Source organism: Triturus cristatus, chromosome 4_2 (genome assembly GCF_964204655.1).
Source record: "Triturus cristatus chromosome 4_2, aTriCri1.1, whole genome shotgun sequence".
Classification (NCBI taxonomy): domain Eukaryota; kingdom Metazoa; phylum Chordata; class Amphibia; order Caudata; family Salamandridae; genus Triturus; species Triturus cristatus.
In genome coordinates this window covers 84653565-84668271 of record NC_140586.1, presented here as the reverse complement: position 1 = coordinate 84668271, position 14707 = coordinate 84653565, and the positions used below count along the sequence as shown (strand labels likewise).

At 47.7% G+C, this 14707-nt stretch overlaps 1 protein-coding gene across 5 annotated transcripts in view; it reads left to right on the top strand.

Moving 5' to 3' along the window:
* SMARCA4 (SWI/SNF related BAF chromatin remodeling complex subunit ATPase 4) overlaps window positions 1-14707 on the top strand; it is a 533682-nt gene that overhangs the window by 126550 nt on the left and 392425 nt on the right. For all 5 annotated transcript variants that reach the window (XM_085600653.1, XM_085600652.1, XM_085600651.1 and 2 more), the window contains exons 6-9: window positions 1529-1787; window positions 2682-2808; window positions 3402-3575; window positions 4728-4901. In XM_085600653.1, the coding sequence (XP_085456779.1) occupies window positions 1529-1787; window positions 2682-2808; window positions 3402-3575; window positions 4728-4901 (734 nt within the window). The remainder of the gene's footprint in view (window positions 1-1528; window positions 1788-2681; window positions 2809-3401; window positions 3576-4727; window positions 4902-14707) is intronic.

The window sequence follows — 14707 nt, the reverse complement described above, 5'->3', positions numbered from 1 at the left end:
TCCACGACTCGAAGTGGCGCAAAGCCTTAGAATTCCCAAAAAAGGTGTCCAGAAACGCACGATTCAAAAACATCCAGTTCAACATCCTGCACCGAGCGTAACTTACGCCAGACAAGCTCCACCGGTTCTACCCCGATACGCAATCCCGATGCCCTCGCTGCCAACTGTTAGAAGCAGACTTTAGGCACATGTTTTGGGCCTGCCCATCCATACAACATTATTGGGGTAGGGTGCACCAAACACTCAGATTGACGACCGATCTCCCGGCCGCCTCTACGTGGGAGGCATGTGCTTTGGGAATGTCCCAGAAGAAGAAGACCGCAGAAGTACAATGGAAATTCAAGTCTCTGGCTATCCTCTTAGCGAAAAGGAACATAGCTATGCACTGGAGGGCCCCTACGGGACCCTCGGAGGCGGCCTGGATAGGAGCGGTTCTTAAATGGGGCACGGCGGAGGAGGAGACACTCAGAGAGGAGGAGGTGAGGGGTACCCGCAAACATCCGATATCCATGGAATTGGCGCAACTCCTGATACACTTCAAACAGCATTGCGCAGAGGCAGAGACACAGAATGCGACACAGCCCACCTCCTACAGCCCCCCCCCACCCCCCCGCCACCCAACACCCAGGGATAATGACAGAGACATAATAGGCAAGCAGGGAACTTACCCAGGAGAGGCGAATGGAGACCACGGCCCCCTCCATATACACCGGCCAGCTTTGGCCCTGACCTCCCCTGACCGGGTCCACCACAATTACTCTTCATCCACGCGTAGACCGCTGTTGCAGCATTTCCAAGCCCGCCCGACCCCTTTCCCCCCCTCTCACCATCTTCCCACTCGTTTCCCCGCTCCCCCCCCCCCCCTTTTGTTTTCTCCTTTGGCTCCTTCTTCCCTTTTTGCGATCTCGTCCACTCCTCCCCATAGTTAACGGTTGAGCCCATCGGCAGTTCAGACGCCGATAAACTAGTTAACGTACCAGTTGCACACTTTCGTCAGAAGGGAGGAGATACACAGCCAGTACAGGGGAGACCGAGTTGATCGTAGGTAACATGGGACATATCAAGACAGCCGGACGATACATATGACGATCTATAGGCTCGTATCATTAGGGGTCAGCTGGATCTAGTATCATCTGGAGGTTCCAGGGACAAATTACCAATGTAACTACTTTTGTACACAGCAATGTTCAGTCGCAATGATGCACAAAATTGGTCTGTATGTAATTCAGTTGGCATATTTTGTGGAAAACTGTACGCAAAACCCTACTAATAAAAAAATTTGAAGAAAAAAAAATGGTGCTTTGATTATGAGGTAGCAGTTTTCCTATAGTGCTCAAATGAGGATGATCAGTGCATAATGCAACAAAGTTGGTATATGTGCTAATTAGCCTGATCTTACACATGTTCCTACAGGTTATGGATTTGTTTGCATCAGTGTTCTAAAAAAATATATATTTTGTTCCTGTAAGTGGGTTGTTTTTATGGCACTCTAATGCATTGTGTGTGCCTTTCTTTTGGTTTCCCTTAGGACCAATGGCAAACGCTGCTGCCCCCACCAGTGTGCCCCAGAAACTGATTACACCTCAGCCCACAGGCCGCCCTTCCCCTGCGCCCCCATCTTTGCCGCCCGCCGCTTCTCCAGTCATGCCTCCACAGACCCCTTCCCCGGGCCATCCCCTCCCACCTGCCCCTATGATCCAGCTGCATCCAAAGCAGAATCGCATCACTCCTATTCAGAAACCCCGCGGCTTGGACCCAGTGGAAGTCCTACAGGAACGAGAGTATCGGTGAGCAGCCTTTTAAATTGACACATGATAATTCTGGTATTTGCTCCTTAAATTTGCTTTTGTCTCTTGCACGGTCAAGATACCACCAGTGAAATTGTAGTATAACAATACCTTCCTTTGAATGACAAGTTTTTTACAGCAGTGTGATTGGTAACGTGATGAGATTGGGTTATCACACAGTTAAACAGTTGACAGGCAGACCGAAATCTCACTCAGCTTGCATACTTGTCTCTTCACAATACAGTGAGGGGCCACTCCTGCACTTGTATCAGGTCCTGTCATTAAGTCCGTTTTCTATGTGGTGACACGCAGGGCAAGTTTAGCACTCTTAGGCATCACTTTCTGTGGGAGTGTAGTTGGAGTGGATACTTGTCATTGTACTGGGGTTTCTTGTCATTGTACTCGCTCAAAGAGGTACTTGTTCTAGTGGCAGAAAAGACTGCTGTATTTGAACCTACTCCTGGTGATGTTTTCTAAACTAAGTGTTAGTCGCCCTTCCACCTCCTAGTTTTTTGGCTTTTTAAAGTTTGTTCTCTGTTTCCGTTAATACTTTGCTTTTAAGTGTCGCCTGAATTGCTTTATTTTTAAAGGGTCTTTATATTGCACTGCGGTTTGTGGTGTGTTTATTTCACTTAAATCGTTCAATTTGGGTGTCTCTCGTTCTAGGGACCAGTTACCCCTTAAAACAATGATTTCCGCCTTGCATGAGGCTTTGCCCAGCATCCATGTTTACTCATCCCATTCTGTTGATAGCCATTGAAAAAAAAGTGTCTATCAGAGCAAAGTAATGATGTACAGCACATAGCCTTTTGACATAAATTAGGAACTGTTTGTAGGCCGTCTCTTTCTCCCTGTTATTTAACTGCTGTTTTGTTTGGTGGTCTCTTACTCCAGGTTACAGGCTCGTATTGCGCACAGAATCCAAGAACTTGAAAACCTTCCTGGCTCACTGCCGGGTGACCTGCGGACCAAAGCAACGATCGAGCTGAAAGCCCTACGACTCCTCAACTTCCAGAGACAGGTGGGTACTCGTGGACTCCTGAGACAGTTCCTTCACAGCAAACCTTTGATAGAAAAAGCACACTTGTTGGAGTCCAGGATTAGCTGCATGCATTCCATTTGAGCACTTTATACATTTTGAAAAGTAATGTGGCTAATGCGTGTTATGAAAATACTGGTTCATGTTGTGTTTGGGGCTGAGGATTTTCAGTGAGCTGGAACATTTGTGGCCCCCTGGTAAAGTCAGGAAACTCGCACCCAACGTTGTAAGTAAGCTCTTTGTAGGGAATAGTACATGGAGCCAATGAATGCAAGATGATTGTTTTAGATAGAATTTGATCGATTATCCTCGAACCGTTTTACACAGATGCCCCAGAAGAGTACACCTTGATAGTGGTTATCTGTGTTCCACAGCTGCGATGCTGATGATGCAGTTTTGCTAATTGGCCATCTCATTGTCTGTTTTGTCTCCGCATTTTAGAGGGAGGGCGCTGTGTCAAACCTTTGGTTTTGTAGTTTGTGTTTTTTTTCTATTTCCCAAATATATATCCTGGATTGTAACCTGTTGTCAATATGCCATGCTTTTTGGGGTCGTGGCATCTTTTTTGTTTCAAGCTGCGCCAAGAAGTGGTGGTTTGCATGCGGCGGGACACGGCCCTGGAGACTGCACTGAATGCCAAGGCCTACAAACGTAGTAAGCGGCAGTCCCTCCGCGAAGCCCGCATCACTGAGAAGCTGGAGAAGCAGCAGAAGGTGGAGCAGGAGCGCAAGCGCCGGCAGAAGCACCAGGTGAGCCCCAGCGCAGCAGCAAGCTTCCTCCACATGCAAGTGGGGTGGGAGGCCTTCTCATCAACACTTTGGGATGTCCTCCAGACATGAAGTTAGAAGTACAAATGTTAATAGAGACATTGATATAATCACAGTACAACACCTTTTTGCATTTTGAATTCTATGATCTACTTTCTTTTCCTCTTCTAAATGGACAGTCGTTTTTTTTGGAGTAGAGGAAATCGGTTATCTTAAATTAATATAGTCGAACTTTAACTGTTATTACAGTGTAGAATGATCCGATTTGATCCTGGATTTAAAGGTGAAGTCTGTATTAGCAAACAAGGTGCGTCCTTGGAAAAGAGTTTTGCCTACTTGAAAGGAAACAGGAGGAGCCTGCGCTGCAGCTGGTGCCCTCGTGCCTGGAGATGTAGCCACTTGAGCTCTAACATCCAATTAGTGTTAAATGTGAATCAACTCACCTACTCCTCTCCCCTCTGTTCTGGAGTCAGCTCTTTCCTAGGTCTTTCGTTTTTTCTTTTTTACCCTTCAAATGCACTAAAGAAGTCCTAAAGTTTGCCACCACAGCCTGTTCAGTTTCCCACTACCCGTCTCACTACAGATAGCATGAAGGGTGTTTGAAATTGTTGCATGGGCCCTTGTAGAAGTTTTGCACCTATTAAAGTTCAGCTGTGTTCTGAGCCCTCTGCACTGTCATCTTCCTCTTTTACTTTGCACAGACTACTTCTTCAATATTTCCTACCACCCATACCCCCTCATGCTCTTTCTCAGGATTTGTGTTGCTAATGCTACCCTCACTCTTCCCTTTTACTTGCCCTAAACCTCAACTTGAGACTGAACACTACCCTCAGAAGCAAAAATTTGCCACCTTCAAAACTTCATGTCTGTCCTAAACTCCCCCCCCCCCCCTCCACCCCTCAACCATCTGTCATTTGGCAGAGTATTTTATTGATACGCCACTCAAACTGTAATATATAATATGGCATGCAACTACTGCAATCCTTCAGTTGGGTCTAACTTGGGATCTTGTTTTCTCTGCCACTGCTTCTCACTATTGAGCTTCTTTAATCTTTGATTGAATTTCCAGTTCTAGATGCTCACCAAATACACGTGAGCGTGTGAGTGATCCTTCTGACTTATTTCCCATCTCAGGAATACCTCAACAGCATCTTGCAGCATGCCAAGGACTTCAAGGAGTACCACCGTTCCATGACTGGCAAAATGCAGAAGGTCACCAAAGCTGTGGCTACTTACCATGCCAATACTGAGCGGGAGCAAAAAAAGGAAAATGAACGAATCGAAAAAGAGCGCATGAGACGTCTGATGGTAAGCTCTTTTTCCTTTCAGGCAAATCCGTTTTCCAAGAACCCTGGGAGAACATCGGCAAGTAAAGCTTGGCGCTAACACAGCCTTTTCTGATAGCCGACCAGTGAAGGGGGTTGTGTAGCCTTATTGACCTTTCTAGGGAGACTCTTAAAATATAGTATATTATATGGTTACATCTACATTCACTGCTACTCCCTTAAAACAATATTCATGGTTTCTCCTTTCATATTATGCAGCTTGTACAGAACTAAGTTGTTTTTGTAAGTTGGATTTAGCATGCAAGTTACTTTTTAAAGATTTAAATCACCTAAGCCTAACATTTTAGATATGTACGTTTTGTGTGTGTGTGTGTGTGTACATATTTATATCTGTTACACAGTGGAGATGGTCTAGTCACTGTGTAGTTGCGATTCAGACCGTGCTTTCTTTGAAAAGGCATTTTTGATATGCCTATGACTTTTGACCCCATAGATGGATTTGCATGGGAAATATGGTATGGTAATTTTTATTTTTTAAATAAGAGTTAAAAAGTATAAAGTTTGAATCGATTAATATATCTTTCTAGGTTTAGTTTTAAATGGGATTTATGGGGTGTGTGGGTTAAGGTTTTATAGGGCTGAGGGATAGGTAGATTTTACCAGTGGGAAAGAGATTTTATGGTTCAGGGATGGGTAGTTTTCAGGGTGGTAAGGAATTTTAGAGTTTAAGGATTGCTTGTTTTTGGTCTTAGTTGCGTGACTATAATAAGTTATTAGAGTTTAGTGACTACACCATTTTCATATTACTGGCGACTTTGGTTTTGCCAAGTCTCCTCTAATAAGTGAATTAACAGCAGGAAAATGTACAGGGATTGCAACTTTTCACATATTAATTATACACACTCGCACACAATCTCTCTCACTGAAAAAAACAAAGGTTAAAGTAACGTTATAGTTAGATAAACTTGTCAATGACATTAACGTTTTGAACTAAAAAAAGTTATTCATCAGTTAATAGTTAGCAGTACTAACTATAAAATGCTCCCCTCGCTAGGCACTGCTTATGACCTCACATATGACATCAAATACATGTTTTGTCATTTATGAAATCACTGATAACATCTCAAATGTCATAATTGATGACGTCACTGATGACATCATCCAATGAACTTGCTAGTTTGCTTTATAGTTTACATTTTGGTGGGTAAGTACCATATTCCTTGTCTACCTAATTTTGTACAGCCTGGGTCCAGCTAATGGGTGTAAGTATGTTTGCGGCATGTGAGCTGTAGATCACATGCTTTGCATACTCCTGCCATTTAGTTTTGGGTCCGGATGTTTACAAGTTGCTTTTCTTCGAATAAGTCTTTCCAGTCACGAGGTAAGGTCCTTTCGGTGATATTGCGCATGGGCATCGACTCCATTGTAGGATTGTTTTTTTTGCCACCGTCTGGTTCGGACGTGTATTGCTGCGCTACGGAATCGGTCCTCTGGGTCCCCTTGTTGCGCAATCTACTCTACCCTTGACGGTATTGTTTTCGAACGCGTTTCTTTTTCACCGCGGTTCTAATCAACCATCAAGCAATCTCCATTTCAATTAGAATTCCGCAGGTGGCCTTCTGGCCTATCCGCGTCGGTCTGGCTCCTTGACAATGGAACGGACTCAGTTCAAATTCTGCCTCCTGTGGCATGCGAAGTACCCGCGTATGGACCTACATCAGGTGTTTAACTTGTGCTTGTCCCCAGAACACAAAGAACAAGACTGCTACGCGTGCCGATCCTTCAGATCAAAGAAAACTCTCCGTGATTGATGTCGAGAGATGCAGCGGCAGCAGTTAGACGACACACAGAATAAAAAGAGGTGGTCTCAGAGGCCGAAGAAGAACAGGTGTGAGAAAGGGACTCTGTATATACTGTTCCCAAATAGGTACAGGGTGTACAGAGTCCACAGTCCCCAGAGGTTTGGCAGAGGCTAAAATTAGGTTCGAGGCATGTGGGCTGCTGAATTCATATCTGTGCATAGATCGCCGCCTAGTGTTGGGTCCGGATGATTGCACATTGTTGTCCTGGAAGAGTCTTCGAAGTATCACGAGATAGGTGGCTCCTCCCTTGGACTACAGTGCGCATGGGCATCCCCTCCATCCTTAGATTGTTTTTTTCCGCCATTGGGTTCGGATGTCCTAATCTTAGCTCTTTGAGTATTTAGGCCTTTAAATTCGTCGGTATTGTTTTCGTTCGGCGCCAAGTATTTTTGTCGAGTGCGTTCTCGACTAAATCATCAACGATGGAACCCAAGACATCGAATAGCCCCTTTAAGCGTTGCCCTCTTTGCAACGCTAAGTATGCTCGTTTCGACGTGCACCCAGTGTGCAACAAGTGCCTCTCTCCAAACCACGACGAAGCCACCTGTATGGCGTGTTCCAGGTTTCGATCGAAGAAAACCCTTCGCATTCGTCGAGCAGCTCGGCTCGAGGCGCAGAAAGCGACGCCAAACCCGGACAACATCTTCGAGACCGAAGATGAGGAGGTCGTGGACCTTGAAGTTCAGGGGGAGCTATCGGATCCGGCTTCGGAGCGAGAATCCGACTATGATGCCGAAGACGAGCGTATAGTAGATGAAGAGGAAGATGATGTCGTCGAAGAGGTAGGAGACGACGAAGAGGCCCTTGGGGCCGAGGAGGATGGCTCGGAAGATGAGCTAGGCCCACATGTCGGTACAGGGCCCAAAGAGGCACTCGATAAGGCTCAGGTCGAGGGATCGCCACAAGGCCTTACCCAAGATCATTCCTCTCGTTCTACCGCCCCGCATAAAGGCCCGGCGTCGAACTACCCTAAAGAGCCATCGGTATCGAAAGCGCCATCATTCGATCCAACGAAATCGAAACTGAAGGCAAAGGCACCTAACTCGAAACCGAAAGTGAAAGAGTCTCTCAACGGCTACAAGGCCTCGAAGCCCTCGGAGCCAAAAACACAAAAGAAGGCCGTCGACGCCGAGAGATCTCATGGGGACGTCGAGCCGAAGGCGGCGCTGAAGACCAAGGTCAAGGTTGCCGACCCAAAAAAATTGGCGCCGAGGATGGTCGACACAGACATACAGAGCGACCCGCGAGAACCGACCCATCCCAGTCCTCGTGTCGAGAACACGGCGTCTGGTTCGGGGTTAGATGCCACGTCAAAAAGGGTATCGAAGGAACGTGTCGAATCAACAACACCGTCTCCCTTCCTAAAGAAGAAGGTGTCGGAGTCGTTACTCCGCATCCACGACACGGCTTCCATGCTCGGCGCAAAAGCACCCCCGCAGCCGAAGACGGTCAGCACAGTTCACATCGCGTCGACGCACATAAAATTTGGACTACCACCGGCAGTACGACCGAAGATGTTCGACGCAAAGACCGGTCCCAAGCCGCAAAAACGGGTCGACCCGAAGAAAACTGTCGAAGCACCAACAGGAATGCCAATGGTACAGAGAGCTGTCGGAAGTACCTCAGGAAGATGAGGAGCCAAGGCAGTTTATCGATGCGGAGACTGGTAGACTTTCAATATATAAAAGAAAGATACTGCCAGAGAAATCAATGGAGCCATACAAAATTCCATTGAAGAAGAAAAGGGCCACATCACCAGTTCTGGTAGAACATATTCAATATTATGACCAGGAGCCTCAGTCATTTTCACCCACACAATTTGATGTGGATGCAGGGGATGCTGGTGATGTTGAGGACACTTATCCTGTGGACACTGACCCTGAGGATCAAAACCAACCTTGGGTGGACAATACTGGTACAGGGGACCCCCAAACTGCTCCAGACACACAGGCATATGTGGTAAAAACATCTCCTACTGAGGATACTGCTGCTTTCAATGCCTTGATTGAGAGAGCAGCTAAAAATCATGATGTACAGCTCCACACTGATCCTATTGAGGATGATTTCCTGATGGATACCTTCTCTACCTCAGAAAGATCTGTTAAAACTCTGCCCATGCTGAAAGGGGTCCTAAAACCGGCTAATGACATTTTTAAGGAGACCACAAGGGCGAGAGTACTAAACCCTAGGATTGACAAAAAATATAAGCCAGCTCCTGTGGACCCTACCTACATAAGAGGACAGTTGCCTTTGGACTCGTTGGTGGTTTCCAATGCTCGGAAGAGAGCCAGCTCAGAGACGACGGGTGATGCTCCTCCCCCTGACAAGGAGTTTAAGGTCTTGGAAACATCAGGAAAGACAGTTGCTGCACAGGCAGCTAACATCTGGAGAATTGCCAACACTCGGGCACTTCTGGCTAGATACGACAGGGCGCATTATGATACCCTAGAGACACTGCTACAGCACCTCCCAGATCAGTATAAGGAAGGAGCAGAGTCGCTTATTAGAGAAGGGAAGTTCAAAAGCAACGCTTCCATTAAGTGCGCTCTTGACGTAGCGGACACTGCAGCTAGGGCTATCAACACCAGCGTCATGTTAAGAAGGCATGCTTGGTTAAGAATCTCGGGATTCAAACCAGAGATACAGACAACTATACTCAATCAACCTGTCAACCCTGACTCCCTCTTTGGCTCTGAAGTTGACACCACCCTAGAAAAGATCAAAAAAGATACAGAGACTGCGAAGTCTATGGGGGCTCTGCAATCACAGCAGTTTCGGAGTGGGTCCTTTCGTCGCTCTAGCAACAGAGGACCATCTAAAAACCAGAACTCCCAACAGTCGCAGTACACTAAAGGAGGTTCACAGACCACCTATAATAAGAATAATAGAGGTGGATACCGTGGAAACAACGTCGAAGGCAGAGGCCGAGGGAACAACAGCTCCAGGTCCTCCGCCACCAACAAACAGTGACGCCTTGTCACTGCCCCCGACCACATAACACCTGTCGGGGGGAGACTCCAAGAGTTCCTGCCGGTCTGGAAATCCATCACACCAGACAGGTGGGTGAGGGACATTATCCAGTACGGTTATTTTCTGGAGCTTACATCCGCTCCACCAAACATACCACCAAGACACCGTCCTATGTCCGCAGAGCACTTGCACTTATTCCACCAGGAAGTTCTCAGTATGCTCCAAAAAGGAGCCATAGAACTCGTGCCTGCAGAAGAACACGGATCAGGAGTGTACTCACTGTATTTTCTGATCCCCAAAAAGGACGGGTCATGCTCCTCCTACAACAGGTGCTGCCGTTACTCAGTCAGGGAGACTTCTCACAACACTAGATCTCAAAGATGCGTATTTCCATATACCCATGCACCCATCACACAGAAAATATCTCAGGTTCACTGTTCTAAATCAACAGTACCAGTTCAAAGTCCTCCCTTTCGGAGTAACAACTGCACCCAGAGTGTTCACCAAGTGCCTAGCGACAGTGGCGGCACACTTAAGGAGACAGCACATACATGTCTATCCTTATCTGGACGACTGGCTTATCCAGGGAAAGTCAGCCCAGCAGTGTGCCAACCACATATCCCACACCATTCACCTTCTTCACAGCCTGGGATTCTCACTGAATTATCCAAAGTCCCACCTTCAACCCTCCCACGTACAGCAGTACCTAGGTGCGACCATAGACACTCTGGCAGCCAAGGCACAGCCCAATTCAGTGAGGATCAACAGCATGCAGTTGCTCATAAAAAAGTTCGAACCTCAACACTCACTACCGGCACGAGTGTTTATGCAGTTGATAGGCATGATGGCCTCCTGCATCTTCATAGTCCCGCACGCGAGATTACATATGCGCCCGCTTCAGGAGTGCTTGGCACGTCAGTGGAATCAGGCTCACGGACAGTTGAAAGACCTAGTGTTGGTGAGCGGTCGGGCATACAACTCTCTGCATTGGTGGAATCCACAAAACCTTTGCAAGGGCCGACCGTTCCAAGAGCCTGTCCCACAAATCATACTGACAGCGGACGCCTCTCTCCAGGGATGGGGAGCTCATGTACTCAATTACACAGTGCAGGGACTATGGACGACACAGCAAAGGAGGATGCACATCAACCTTCTGGAACTCATGGCAATCTTCCTTGCAATGAAGGCATTCAAAGTAAACTTGTGCAACAAAGTCGTGTTGATCCGGACGGACAACATGACCGCCATGTACTACATACAAAAGCAGGGAGGAACACACTCCCCACAGTTGTCTCATCTGGCTCAGAGCATGTGGAAGTGGGCCATTCAGAGGAACATCTTCCTCATGGCGGAACACCTCCCGGGCAAGGACAACCAGATGGCGGATCTGCTCAGCAGACACAGCCACTAAATACACGAGTGGGAGCTACATCCATCAGTACTCCAACCGTACTTCCAACGGTGGGGTCATCCAGAGATAGACATATTCGCCACAAAGGAAAACGCAAAATGCCAAAACTCTGCCGCCAGGTTCCCACATCCACAGTCGCAGGGCAATGCGATATGAATGAACTGGTCAGGCAGATTTGCGTACGCTTTTCCCCCAGCACCATTAATAACGCTGGTGGCACGCAAACTGAGGCAACACTCGATGACGCTCATCCTGGTTGCTCCAACGTGGGCACGCCAGCCATGGTACGCCAAGTTTCTGGAACTCTCCGTGGTACCGAATCAAAGACTACGGCTAACACCCACGCTTTTAACGCAAAGCCATGGCGAGGTTCAGCACCCAGATCCGCAACAGCTGAACCTGGCGATCTGGCTCCTGAGATCTTAGAATTTGGCTACCTAAACTTGCCTCCAGAATGTATGAATATCATCAAGGAGGCAAGGAGACCCACTACCAGAGCCTGCTATGCGGCTAAGTGGAAAAGATTTGTCATTTATTGTAAAAATAATGACATCAAGCCGCTGGATGCATCAACTCAAAACATTATCTGTTATCTATTACACTTATACCAATGCAATCTAGCATACAATTCCATCCGTATACATTTAACCGCACTGGCAGCTTACCTTCAGAACAGGCAGCACCTCTCACTGTTCAAAGTGCCTGCCATCAAAGCTTTCTTGGAGGGACTCAAACGTGTGATTCCTCCAAGACACCCTCCTTCACCAGTCTGGAACCTAAATGTGGTCCTCACCAGACTGATGGGACCACCTTTTGAACCTCTACACTCTTGTGAGATTCAATTTCTAACCTGGAAAGTAGCTTTCCTAGTTGCCATTACTTCACTAAGAAGAGTTAGTGAACTTCAGGCACTAACCATTCAAGAGCCATTTATACAGGTTCATGCCAACAGGGTCGTACTACGCACCAACCCTACTTTCATGCCCAAGGTAATTTCGCAGTTCCATATGAACCAATCCATAGAACTACCAGTGTTTTATCCTAATCCTGAGAATGTAGCAGAGAGAATGCTCCACACACTTGATATCAAAAGAGATCTCATGTACTATATTGACAGAACACAAAATTTCAGGAAGACAAAACAACTGTTTGTTGCCTTTTCTCCACAGCACAAAGGCAACCCCATTTCCAAAGCAGGAATAGCTAGGTGGATCGTTAAGTGTATACAGATTTGCTATGAAAAAGCTAAGCGCACACTAACGATTCCTCCGAGAGCCCACTCCACACGAAAGTTAGGGGCCTCCATGGCTTTCCTGGGAAATATTGCTTTAGAGGGGATATGTAGAGCAGCCATATGGTCCACTATACATACATTTACCAAGCACTACTGTGTAGATGTACACTCAAGACAGCAGGCAGCTGTAGGACAGGCTGTTCTCAAAACTCTTTTTCAGACTGCTGCAGCTGGCACGGGAAGCCGCCGCTAAATGGAGGGTCTGCTATATAATCTATGCACAGATATGAATTCAGCAGCCCACATGCCTCAAACCGAATATGCTACTTACCAGTATGCATCTGTTCTTGGCATGTAGGGCTGCTGACATTCATATCGCCCACCCTCCTCCCCGGCGCCTGTAGCAGCTGTAGCATTCAGTAATTACTAGTTAGCATGGTCATCATTCACTGTATTACACTCCATCTATGCCACAATGGCGAAAAACAATCTAAGGATGGAGGGGATGCCCATGCGCACTGTAGTCCAGGGGAGGAGCCACCTATCTCGTGATACTTCGAAGACTTTTCCAGGACAACAATGTGCAATCATCCGGACCCAACACTAGGCGGCGATCTATGCACAGATATGAATGTCAGCAGCCCTACATGCCAAGAACAGATGCATACTGGTAAGTAGCATATTCGATATAACCTTACTCTCTAAAGTGGTAGCTGGGTCTAGCAGTAAGGCAGTATCAGAGGACAGTGTAAAGCATTTGTTGTACACACTCAGTCAGCAAATGGTCTCACACACTCAATAACTGAACTCTAGGCCAATGGTTTATATATAAAAAATATATGCTTGTTTTATTTTAGAACCAACAATAGGTATTAAAATATACTTTCTCAGAATGAGATTCTTTATATAAATACTTTTGTAATATGCAATTGACTTTTGTAGAAAGTTACAAGTGGTTGCAGAAGGCAACACAATTTTAAATACAATCGTGCATTGAGTTCAATGGAAGTTTCAAGTTATTTTTCAATAGATTACTTTTAGGATTACTTTTGGGATTCCAGGACTGGATCCTAGATTCAGTCCTGGGACAATACTTAGAAACAAGTGATGAAGGTCAACTTAGTTACTGTTATGATTTTTAGACAATATTTTGCTATTTTGAAAATTGACACTTAGAAAATATTTCATAGAAAACAGTCAATGATTCCCTATGGAAGAAAATTCAAGTATCTGAAAGAAACACGTTAGTTAGATTCCTCACCTTAGAATATCCCCAGGCGTCAGACTGGATCCGGAAGATTTTTTCGTCAGCAATACCCCTTGCGCGTCGCTAGGCGTCGTCTGCGGATCCGCGTCCGTCGTCGGCGTCGTGCGCCGGGATGACGTCGTCGGAGTACTTAGACGCTGCCCTCGCGCGCTGACTTCAGTTCTTCTTTTTTCCGCGCCAGTAAGCGCAGATCCGGGAGAGCTACCCCTTTCAGTCTTTTTTGACTAAGTTTTTTGATCCTTTTTGATCTTGTCTCGACTCCGGTGCCGGTAGGATGCCTGGTTTCAAAGCCTGTGCTGACTGTAACCGCTTGATGTCGGTTACAGATCATCACCGCCGGTGCCTTTACTGTTTGGGCCTCGACCACGACCCGGAGTCGTGTTCGGACTGCAAGGCCCTGACCTCGAAGGCTAGACGGGAGCGGTCCCGTAAGCTCCTCGAGATTCGCCCCTCTCGATCCCGGTCCAGGAGGAGGTCCAAGGATCGGTCGCGGAGCCGCAGCCGACGTCATCATCGCTCGTCTGGCTCCAAGTCTTCGGATAAGTCGAAGCTCTCCAAGAAGTCCAAGAGGCGACACCGCTCTTCGGACTCTCCTCGCCGGTCGCGCGACTCGGCCGAGGGTCAGGGTGGTTCCACCCCCGCGGCTCCAGCGGAGCCGCAGGCGCCGCGCAAGTCCCCATACCCGCCGGTCCCTGGGATTGACGCGACGCCGGCGGAAGTCAGTGCCTTCCTCTCGGCCATGAGGAGCCTGGCTCCGCCGTCGACGCCCGCTGGCGCGCCTTCGGGCTCCACGGACCCGACTGGGCAACCTTGCATGCCGGTGGCTCCGGCCTCGGTGCCGTCGCCGGCTCCGCCGCCGCAGGTTCCCGAGGGACTCGCCCCTGAGTCCCCGTCGACGCCGGTCGACCTCGTCACGCCTCCTCCGCCGGCGTCGACACCGGTTCCACCTCCGACGCCGGCTCCGCTCGGCGTCGAGCCCCAGTTCAGCCCCGCTCCGGATCCGGCGCCGTTGTAGCGTCGATGGACGCCGCGTACGGCGCCGTTAGGGACACATTATGTCTATCGTCCGGCTCCGCTCCTTCCT